Source organism: Podarcis muralis, chromosome 12 (genome assembly GCF_964188315.1).
Source record: "Podarcis muralis chromosome 12, rPodMur119.hap1.1, whole genome shotgun sequence".
Lineage (NCBI taxonomy): Eukaryota > Metazoa > Chordata > Lepidosauria > Squamata > Lacertidae > Podarcis > Podarcis muralis.
In genome coordinates this window covers 48,025,982-48,037,418 of record NC_135666.1, presented here as the reverse complement: position 1 = coordinate 48,037,418, position 11,437 = coordinate 48,025,982, and the positions used below count along the sequence as shown (strand labels likewise).

Here is an 11,437-nt window from a genome sequence, read left to right as displayed (position 1 = left end):
AACTTCTGTACTTGGAATGGAGGATGCCGCCATCTTGTTTCAGGCCACCCTTGACACGTACAACATTTTGCTGCAGGCCTCGGTTGTTAAAAATCAATACATGTCTGTATAAAGAATCCCACAACAGTGTAGCTTGTAAATTCATTGGCATTTGGGGTTTCATAGCCCCCTTCAACGGAGGAGGGGAAAGAGTCTTATTTACTTGTGCGTTTAGCTGAAATCTCAGCCCTCAATCCTTCTTCCTTCACCTCAACTTCCCATTTTCTCAATATGTTTTTGCTTCCTGGTTTTGGTTCCCATCTCCCATCTGAGACCAAAAGTGACAGAAGCTCTTTCTTTCTTGCTTTCTTTCTTCCTTTCTTTCTCTGCTCTGCCATGAATAAAAAAAATCTATTTAAAAGAAACTCATTAACAACAATACCATAATTAAAAATTAAAGGAGAAGGAAAAAAATATATCCAAGAAACATCATTATTAAAAAATATTGAAAGAGAATGTGCCCTGGTCTTCAAGGGTGGCTTTTCAAAGGGGGTGGGCAGGCTGGGAATCCTCATACATTCATGGTAGGGTAAGCATTGCCCTTTGGCTCCTGGTGTTTGGACTTTGCAAATACAGTCGTACCTCGGCTCCTGAATGCCTTGGGAGTCGAACGTTCCGGCTCCCGAACAGTCAAAACCCAGAAGTGAGTGTTCCGGTTTTAGAATGTTCGTTTGGAAGCTGAATGTCTGACAGGACTCTCATGGCTTCTGATTGGCTGCAGGAGTTTCCTGCAGCCAATCAGAAGCCGTGCTATGGAACTCGAACGTTTTGGAAGTCTAATGGACTTCTGGAATGGATTCTGTTCGACTTCCGCAGTACGACTGTACTTGGGAATGTTGTTGATGAAATAAAGACGTCCCATTAGCTAAAAACAGATGCATGTTGAATACTTAAAACACACACACAAATGGGATTTCTAAAATTGAAGGAGCACAGGAGCCATTGAAACTGAAGAAAGAGTTTCACATACCGGTCCACCCATTTGCAGCTTCGGAAATATGGTAATGGTGTTAATGCAACTGAGCTCAAATTAGTTACTTGGCTCCAGAGCTACATTTAAAAAGGTAGAGCAAAATGCTGGTAGTGAGCTATTAATTAGGCCTTATATGGTTCAGTACTCTTAATTTTGAAATGAATTGTTGGTTGCTTAATAACAAACACACTTCTTTGAAAGTGGATAGCAGTGACCCTGAGGAAGCTTCTTTCCACATGGATTTGCTTAGCATTAGAGTGTAACGGAATTTCATGTGCAGCAGGTGGGCTGCTGTTTCGGCACAATTACAGGGAGCTACAAACATCAGCCACATATCCGTTCTCCAAGACATCTGAACATGGCATTTCATCATTTTGAAAATAACCTGACTGCCCCATTTGCGGGAGGGAAATGGGAAGGACCATTTTTTCAGGTGGGGGTAAAGTCCTTCTCCATACTTCTTAAACTTCTGGAAACAATATCAGGCTGAGGATCCAAGAGCTTCCTGGGAGCTCTTCAGAAGATTTCTAGGGTGTTAAATGCTGTGAATCTTTACCTACAGTCAACCCATATAACTATGCAGGCCTTATATCACAAAATGCCAATAAGTCTCCAGTGACTTCATTGCAATGGAAGCAGAACCTGAGGGCATTCTGAGCCCCTGAACTCCTCAATGCTTGGGGAATTGGGACACACACACACACACACACACACAGAGAGAGAGAGAGAGAGAGAGAGAGAGAGAGAGTGAGTGAGTGAGTGACAGAAAGACAAACAGACAGACAAACAAACACACTCGTCGTCAAAGCAAGTACAGTACAAGGATCAGAAAGAAACTGTCTGGAAGATAGGGATAGCTGTAGCTTACAGGATGCAGCAGTTGTGAAGGGGAAGTCTTCCCAATCAACTGTATGTCCATGCCAAGGAAAAGCATCACCTGCTTGAGGGGTGGTGAACCTGTGACCCTGCAGACATGGGCCATGGTGATGGGCAATGGAGTCCAACAATATGTAGAGAGCAGCATGTTGGCTACCCTTGCCTCAGACAGAGATTGTGGTGAATGGGTCTTGTAGGGCAGGAAACCATTGCAGAACAGCCAGAACATAAATACAAGGAGCCTAGCAGCCTGGGAGGACAGGAAAAAAGTGATATGGTTATCTTCCCTTTTGTTGTGTAATTGGGTAGAAGTCTTTTCCTTACACTTCTAGAAGTGGAAGGAACCAGGAATGACCTCTAAAATATTGGAATACTGGGGAGTTGGGGTGGGGGCTCTAAGCCTCTTTGGCGTGTGTAAAACTATCCTAGCAAGTGTTGCCAGGAGATGTTATACTGATGACAACTGTTGCCTTGCTAATAACATGTTGTTTTGTAAGGCTATAAAGTGAAAACGAAACTGAAAAAGATCTATAAATATCTGAGGACTGAAAGGAGAGGACAGTGAGAGCAGAACATTATGGCTCAGGTAAGTACCTCTTTGCATTGGGGACATTGGCTATCGATCCCCACCCAGTCCAAAAGACCTTCCCTTTGAGTGTCTTCCCTTTGACTGTTTTTTCAAAGTAAGAGTTGCCACTTGACTTGCTGCTTGCCTTACGCTGCTATCTCTGCTGCAAGCCAACGTACATTGAACACAGTGAGACTAACTTCTTTGTAAGAATGCTTAGGATAGTTTTGTCTCTAGCTCAGAGCTTTCCAAACTGCGTGTTGCGACACATCCGTGTGTCGGCTGCAGTGTGTCGGTGTTTTCATGAGAATGCTGCCTGCGCTCCTCCCGGGCTGAAAAGGGGTTAGTTTAACCTCCGGTTTGCTAGTGAAACTGAATTACTGTGTCACAAAATGCTGCGTGTATAGAAAGTGTGTTACCAGCATGAAAAGTTTGGAAAGCTCTGCTTTAGCTCCTTCCACCTTGCCTTGCAAGTCTGACTTAGAAAAACTGCGATGAATAATCACAGGGTCCCAAATTCATCTGCTTGTGGGAAGAGAGCGAGGCTCCTGCAAGCCATGGATACTAAGTTTTGGTTTCTTGCGAAAAGAGAGCTTGGAATGAAATCCACGATAAGAGCAGCAACTCAGTAAAGCGCTGGGCTCTGTACTGTTTATATGCCTGTAATTTTATGTAGGTTTTCTTGACTTAAATATTTTTATTTAAGTTTTCTTTACTTTCATTTTTATACTTTATTTTATTGTGCAACAGTTGAACTGTTTTTGTTTCTACCTCTGGCTTGTTATAAAACCAATAAATATTAAGTCTTTTTAAAAAAGAGCTGTGAAGAGAAACAAACCTCAAGAGCAGGAAACAGCTAAGAATAGGGGGATTTCCTCCGTGAAAGGGGATTTCCATCTGGCCTTGCAGCATCTACAGTGGTACCTCTGGTTACGTACTTAAATCATTCCGGAGGTCCGTTCTTAACCTGAAACTGTTCTTAACATGAAGCACCACTTTAGCTAATGGGGCCTCCTGCTGCCGCCGCGCCGCCAGATTACGATTTCTGTTCTCATCCTGAAGCAAAGTTCTTAACCCGAGGTACTATTTCTGGTACCTGTATGGAAGTGAGAGCTGGACCATAAAGAAGGCTGATTGCCGAAGAATTGATGCTTTTGAATTATGGTACTGGAGGAGACTCCTGAGAGTCCCATGGACTGCAAGAAGATCAAACCTATCCATTCTTAAGGAAATCAGCCCTGGGTGCTCACTGGAAGGACAGATCATGAAGCTGAGGCTCCAATACTTTGGCCACCTCATGAGAAGAGAAGACTCCCTGGAAAAGACCCTGATGTTGGGAAAGATGGAGGGCACAAGGAGAAGGGGACGACAGAGGACGAGATGGTTGGACAGTGTTCTCGAAGCTACCAGCATGAGTTTGACCAAACTGCGGGAGGCAGTGCAAGACAGGAGTGCCTGGCGTGCTCTGGTCCAGGGGGTCACGAAGAGTCGGACACAACTAAGCGACTAAACAACAACAACACTATTTCTGGGTTAGCGGAGTCTGTAACCTGAAGCGTCTGTAACCCGAGGTACCACTGTATTGGATGGGGCAGGAGGTGATGTGGTGCTTTTCTCAGGCTTAAAGAACACGAGAATAGCTTGCATCCTGTTCTCTTAGTGCAGTGGTGGCAAACCTATGGCACACATGCCAGAGACGGCACTCAGGCCTCTCTGTGGGCATGTGAGCCATTGCCCAAGCTGGTAGCTTCCGTGCTGGGGGGGGGGAGGAGGAAGAGGAGAGGAGGGCTCGGGTGCAAGCAGGAGTGGAGTGCTTGCATGCAAGTAGGAGCGGGGTCGGCCAGCTCAGCTATGGAGCGCCTGGCTGCCTTCACAGGGTTGCAGGGGGCTCTTTTAAACTTCTCCCTTGAGGAGAGTGCAGCCGCGAATCCCTCAAGGGAAAGTGTGAAAGAGCCTGCACCTCCCCAGCTGAGCAGTCTCGATCCAGCTCCTGTTCCCGTGCAAGCAGCAACGCTGCCTAGCGGAGAAGCCCGATCCCACTCCTACTTGCCCGCAAGTGGGAGCAGGTGGGGCAGGGACATTCCTTGCCTCCTTGCTTGCCACTCAGGCCCAACCTTCCCTCTCTCAGCGCCAGGGCTGCCACAGCTGGAGGAGGTGGTGGTTGCTGTTGTAGCGGCAGTGGCTGGAACCAGATGCCTGCTCGCTTGTCACCCTCACTAGGAAAATGGAAGTGTGGCACTCAAAATGGAAGTTATACTCAGAACAGAGCACGTTCGGCTTCTGAAAAAGGTTCCAAAACCGGAACGCTCATTTCCAGGTTTGAAGTATTCAGGTTCCAAGCAGTTCGAGAACTAAGCTGTTCGAAAACTGAGGTGCAACTGTATTTATTTCCCCCAATTTCAACTGTATTTATTCCCCCCCCCTCCAGTGGTGAACACACACACACACACACAAATAAATGGCCAGAGTTTCCACTTTGGGGGGAATTTTTTAAAGCTGGATTCAGCAAAAATCAGCCAGGAAATGTGGCGGCCCTAGAATTGAAGGAAGGTGAGGACAGGTGACCCCACCTAGGCCCGAAGTCACCCCCCCCCCAAAGCAGGCTCAAAGCTTCTCAAAATCATTTTCTCAGCGGCTAAGCATCTGCTCATTTGCTCTGCTGTTGCAAGGCAAAACCGTTACTTTTTATCAATACAAGAAGGCTTCAAAAAGCTAATGAAGCAGGCCTGAGAACTGAATCTTATCTCATTCGGTTGCAACATCCTGGACATGCTGAACCACCAGGGCTCCTCAACCCCTTGGCCCTCACTCCCCTTTCCTGCGAAGGGTGCCAAGAGTCCAAGAGTCCCAAGACAGCTTTCTGTTCATGCTCAGAGTCCCTCAGGACTCCTGAGGGAGGAGAAAGGGGAGGGAACAGGAAGGGGAATATATACTCTGTGCACGTGACTGTGAACCCGTGCATGCTTTTTGTGAGTTATCACACTTGCTCCTTCTACCAGTTCATGGATGGTAGAAATGAAGCTTTTTCTCCGAAACTATTCCTTGAGTGTCTGTTGATTCCCATTCTCCCTTTCCATAAGAAAAAACTTTTAAAGAAGACTGGGAAAGATTTGTGGAATATTTGGAAAATCATTACAAACATATAAATGTGAACAGGATTTCAGCGATATGAAGTATACTGGAACAAAAAGTGAAAAAGAGAGAAAATGAAAAATATAGACTATGCAGTGGTAAAGGTTTAATAAAATGAACGATGGACGGGGGAGAAGGGAAGTCAGTGGAAAATGTATGGTTTGTATTTTGGCTTAATATTATTGTGCAAATTTATAAAATTGAAAATGATAAATACACTAAAAAAAGATAACGATGCCACAGAGTGAGGTCTGGGATAAATATTTGACATAAGCTACACAGGTGTAAGAAATCTGTTGTCCTCCAGATGTGGCTGGATTTGAACTCCCATCAACCCTAGCAACTATGGCTAATGTCCTGGGGTTATAGGAGTTGTGGTCCAGCAACATCCGGAAGGCCACAAATTCTCCATCCCTGAGCTACAGTATAAAAGAAAAGGCTGCCTCCATGGCTGTGATCCTATGTATTTGGGAGTGTGTTTCATTGAACCTTGTGGGACTTACTTCTGAATAAACTTGCACAGCTGTTTTACGACGTAAAAAATTGGTCCACGTACCTCTGGGAGAGACCAGAGCCTGGAGACCAGATTGAGATTTATCGAATTGGTTACCAACACTGGGCTATCTACGTAGGCGATGGATATGTTGTCCACCTGACTTCTGCAGGTAAGAACTTCTCATTATTTCCTAGAAAGGGTGATTTTATGAGAGGGAAGAATAAGATAAGAGAACATTGGCAGATTACCCCTGAAGAAGCACAGCCCTTGGGGGGGGGGGTTCCCCACCACTGGCTTAGGGACTAATTGTTGCTGGAAGTTCTATGTCCTGATACTTGCAATTGTTGTAAGCCAGTTACAGGAATGCTTTGTGGCCAAGAGATTGCATTCTGGTTGGTTGTAAGTTGTTTTGGGTTGCTTGGGCAAGATAAGAGTGACTAACAATTTTTTAAAAAATAATATTATTTGTCAAAACAACAGCAATTGATGACTTCTTGAAGACAATGTTGTTGATGAAATGCAGGGAATCCAGGCCTAACGGTCACTGCTTCTGAGTTTCTTTTCTCTCTCTATTCTTGAGATGGGAGTACAGGAAGTTTTTTCTCTATTCCCCTGTCTGCCGACGCAACAAAGGCAATGGTGAAGAAAGAAAAGCTTTCATATGTGGCGGGGATGAGCAGCTGGAAGGTTAACAACAAGAAGGACAGAAAATATAATGCCAGGCCTGTAAGTGAAATAATTAGCATTGCAAACCAATGTGTTGGGATGGAGATAGACTACGATGTGAAAACGATGAACTGTGAACATTTTGCCTCCATACTACGATATGGCCAACCTGACAGTAGACAGGTGTGTAGAATTTATTCACGTTTTCGTAGTGGCAATCTGTGCTGTGATATTGAAATTCTTTCTAAACTCTTGCTCCTGGAGAAATGAGGTGAGATTAAGAAGCAGTTAATTTACTTTATTTTTATGTAGATTTAATTTCTAACCCTGATTTACAAAGATGAGGACCAGAACTGAACATTTACTTGGAGTATATTGAAGGACTGCAAACCAGAACAGGAAAGAAATAGATATCATAACTTTAAAAAATAACTTGAGTTCACACATTCATGTCTGAAGGGACAAATGAAAATATTAAAAACTCAGAACTCAGGTTTCCAAATTAATGACAGACTTGTACCCTGATGAAAAATGTTGGGTCTGTATTCTTTTAATATATCCACAGAATACATATTTTTGCACCACAGCATGTTCTTTTATAAGGAATTAATTTCTAAAGCATATTTTAAAACCAGAGTTAATTGCCTTGGAATTTGAGAATTTCAAATCTGGCTATTTTCTGTCTCCAAAAGAAACATTTAAAGCAAAGTTTTATATCAACTCAGTTGTGAGAAATGAAGGACCATCAGTTGCTGTGAATAAAAATGCTTAAACCTCTTATTTTTTGCAGGCGGAAGTTGTTTCTGTTCTAAGCTGGATACCAGACATGTTCCGTTCGTAAACACCATTAGCTGGTGTTAAATATATGATGAGACATGTGAACAATCTAAAAGACTGTTGGAGGACAATCCTAGGTTGGCTTCTAACAAGATCCCATTATAAAAGAACAAGAGTTATTGAATAAAAACAAAAACATCAAATCAATCAAGATTTAGGTTTTCTGTCTTCATCCATTGGTATGAATTTTGAAGGATGGCTCTGTTTAAGTTTGTGCATTAAGAATTTGAATGTGAATTGAATCAAATTTCTCCCTGCTGCCTCTAGATGTGGTAGAGGACACTGATCAACGTTGAAGTAAGGTTCAGTTGCCAGTCTGGTCAACTTCTGTACTTGGAATAGAGGATGCCGCCATCTTGTTTCAGGCCACCCTTGACACATACAACGTTTTGCTGCAGGCCTTGGTTGTTAAAAATCAATACATGCCTGTATAAAGAATCCCACAACAGTGTAGCTTGTGAATTCATTGGCATTTGGGGTTGTGCGTTTAGCTGAAATCTCAGCCCTCAATCCTTCTTCCTTCACCCCAACTTCCCATTTTCCTCCGGTCACAGTTCATTGCTACAGCACTCCTGAAGTAAAATGCCTTGTGGCATGAGTCTGAAATGTAATCACAGACCTTTCCACTTTCAATCTAAAGTTCTCCCTACAGAGTTAATGCAAAAGCCCGCTTCAAATGTTTCGGAGAAAAGTCAGGTAGCCCCTTTGCTGTTCTTACCCTCCTGACTGCCCACTGTGGTGTTTAAAAATTGTGTGATGGTTTAAAACTGCTCAGTGTACACTAGGTTCCATTAACTCCGTGTCATGCAGAAGTATTTAACCATGATCTTTTGACTAATCACGTTTCGGCTTTACAAGTAATTGAGGTGTTCAGAATTGTTTCATTTTTTAAAAAGCCCTGGTTATTAACCAGTTATACCTGGGGGGAAACTGAGACAATATTTTAGTTGTTACAGGGACACATCATTCAAATTATATACACATTTCACGGCATAAGCTCCATATAAAATTAAAATGCTACAGATGGCATATTGGGGGAGAAAAACATGTTCAAGCGTTTTGTCACAAAGCTAAGTTAGGTGACTCGTAAAGTGCGTCCCGCAGTGACCATCGCTTGACACAAACCACATTTTACTGTGTTAACTTGGCAGATGTAGGTCTGACATGGATAACCTATTACAAGAACATTCACAAGAGGATTTTTGGGAACTGCTTGTTCTAAAAGAGGACATTAAATTCCATTTCTTTAACCACTTTTAGACTCTTTTTTTTTAAAAAGGCTGCAATTTAGTTAATCAATCAATCAATCAATCAATCAATCAATCAATCATATTATTAGTATGAATAGTAGTAGCAAACATTTCATATCTATCTTTCTATCTATCTATCTATCTATCTATCTATCTATCTATCTAATCTATCTATCATCTATCTATCTATCATCTATCTATCTATCTATCTATCTATCTATCTATCTATCTATCTATCATCTATCTATCTATCTATCTATCATCTATCTATCTATCTATCTAAATTTTAATTAAATTTTCTGTTTTACAGTTTTGAATACTCATTTAAACATCCTTAAAATGTCAGTGACCTCCCTTCTTCTCTTTCCATGGTTCATTTTGCATACCATAAATCCCTGCTTATTTTACATAAACTAAACCATTTAGTATTCCATTATAACATCAATCAAAACTTATTTACACTGTTGAATTTATTTACACTGTTAAACTTATTTACACTGTTGAATTTATTTACACTGTTAAACTTATTTACACTGCTGCATGCTGCCAACATTTTCAGTTGTACACAATTATTTCCCATATATTCAATAAACTTTGTCCAATCTTCTCTAAATGTGTGTTCTTCTTGTTCTCTTATTCTATATTGTTACGTCTGCAAGCTGTGCATATTCCATCAGCTTACGTTGCCATACTTTAGTTGGGACCTCGATCGTTTTCCATTTTGGGGTTAGTAGCAAACATTTCCATCCTGCCCTTAAATGCCAAACAATTATATATATGCACAGTAACATTAATACAACACAGAAATCTTACCATAGGCTTACACAGTCTCCTTTTAATATAAACACACCAGGCCTCACTATAGCAGCCCCTCTCCCCACCAGAAGAAACTTGGACAAAGAGGTACCTAAGTCTTTAGGTGGCACAGAAAATCAAGCAATGTAAGCACCAATTAAACTTCAAGGGGGACGGCATCTCACAACCAGGGCAGCTACCACCGAGAAGGCCCTGTCTCAGGTTACTGAACTGCATACTTCATCTGGAGGTGGAAGAACGAGATGAGCCTCATTGATGGATCTTAAAGCCAAGGTAGGATAGGTTATGGGCTAAATCATGGGTAGGCAAACTAAGGCCCGGGGGCTGGATCTGGCCCAATCGCCTTCTAAATCTGGCCCCTTGGACGGTCCAGGAATCAGTGTGTTTTTACATGAGTAGAATGTGTCCTTTTATTTAAAATGCACCTCTGGGTTATTTGTGGGGCCTGCCTGATGTTTTTACATGACAACAATGTGTGCTTTTATTTAAAACGCATCTCTGGGTTATTTGTGGGGCATAGAAATTCGTTCATTTTTTTTCTTTCCAAAATATAGTCCGGCCCCCCTCAAGATCTGAGGGACAGTGGGCCGGCCCACTGCTGAAAAAGTTTGCTGACCCCTGTGCTAAATCATATAAGTTTAACTCAGTTAATCAACTGAATGAATTTGCATATATTCACACATAGATAAAACAATATTACTGAAGGGGGGAAAGGCACACTGTTTTTATATGACACTTATGTGTTGTGTGTGGCGGTGGGGAGAAAAAAACACAGGGGCATAGCAAGGGGCCTTATCTCAAGCTGAAAAGCTACCGTTCAGTTTAGGAACATGTGAATACTGCATCCATGTCTTCAAGCTCCCACCTCTCCTCCAATGCCTGCACGAGCATCACTGCCTGCCACCATTCACACTCTGAACCTTCTACATGTTCTGGCACATGCCAAGGGGTCTGTGAAATCACACCATAAGTAATTTGTTTATGGAATCCAGGATGCAATGACTAGAGGGGTTTGGAAGGGATAAGGAGAATGAATGCATGGTGGATCAATGGCTATTGGCCATGATACTTAAAACAGAATCGTGAGAGACAGCATACCTCTCTTGTGCTGTAGGACCTTTTCCTTGTCTGCTATTTTTTTTAAAAAAAAATAATATTTATTAAAGTTTTCAGAATACAGAAAGAAAAGATAAAAGTACATTTAGAGCCTTATTTTCATCCACTTTCTGGGACTGCCCCCCCTCCCCCACCCCTACCATATTCCCCTTTCATATTGTTGTCTCCACAAGCTCTCACTTCTAGTTTAAAACTTAATTTGTTTAAACCATTATTCAAATTTAAATTTATACAATCCTCATCAATACCCTTAGTAAGAAGACAAAAGTTCTCTCCCCAAGGCCCACCCCATTTTCATTCCACAATTTCCCTTTTTTTAAAAAAATAGTAAAAACACCCCACAGAATAGAAATGTAAGAAATAGAAAGTATAGTAGAAACAAGAAACCCAATTCAAAAAATAATTGCAAGCCTTTGGATTCTAATGCTCCCCCCCCCCTTCACCGGTTTAATTTCCCCCTGTCCACCAATCTATGTTGTCTGCCTGGAATTCTTAAGTCCATAAATCACATTTTTCCCCCAACTCCTTGCAGGTTTTTTTCTTTTTTAGAATTATTTTTAAAGTTATTTTTATGACATTTAACTTCGAGTCTCCAATCTAGAAGTCTAGAAATGGCCCCAAAGGGCCTTTAATTCCTTAGTCTTTAATCTTTAAGACTGTAAAACTCC

General features: G+C 42.0%; 1 protein-coding gene across 2 annotated transcripts; it reads left to right on the top strand.

Moving 5' to 3' along the window:
• The first annotated feature begins 2,272 nt into the window (after nt 1-2,272).
• LOC144324943 (phospholipase A and acyltransferase 2-like) lies at nt 2,273-7,734 on the top strand. Of its 2 annotated transcripts, none has more exons than XM_077916386.1 (4): nt 2,273-2,474; nt 6,112-6,253; nt 6,665-6,810; nt 7,541-7,734. In XM_077916386.1, the coding sequence occupies exons 1-4, from the start codon at nt 2,466-2,468 to the stop codon at nt 7,589-7,591; spliced, it is 348 nt and encodes a 115-aa protein (XP_077772512.1). In that variant the 5' UTR covers nt 2,273-2,465; the 3' UTR covers nt 7,592-7,734. The 2 variants fall into 2 exon arrangements, with proteins under 2 accessions (XP_077772512.1, XP_077772511.1); XM_077916385.1 differs by having other exon boundaries at nt 2,278-2,474; nt 6,665-6,933.
• Nucleotides 7,735-11,437: the final 3,703 nt, after the last annotated feature.

What these genes read in the sequence shown, in the direction of transcription:
- LOC144324943 (XM_077916385.1), top strand. An exon ending in TGTCCACCTGACTTCTGCAG is followed by an intron (nt 6,254 to 6,664) that starts GTAAGAACTTCT and finishes TCTATTCTTGAG; the next exon opens with ATGGGAGTACAGGAAGTTTT. An exon ending in GCCAACCTGACAGTAGACAG is followed by an intron (nt 6,934 to 7,540) that starts GTGTGTAGAATT and finishes TATTTTTTGCAG; the next exon opens with GCGGAAGTTGTTTCTGTTCT.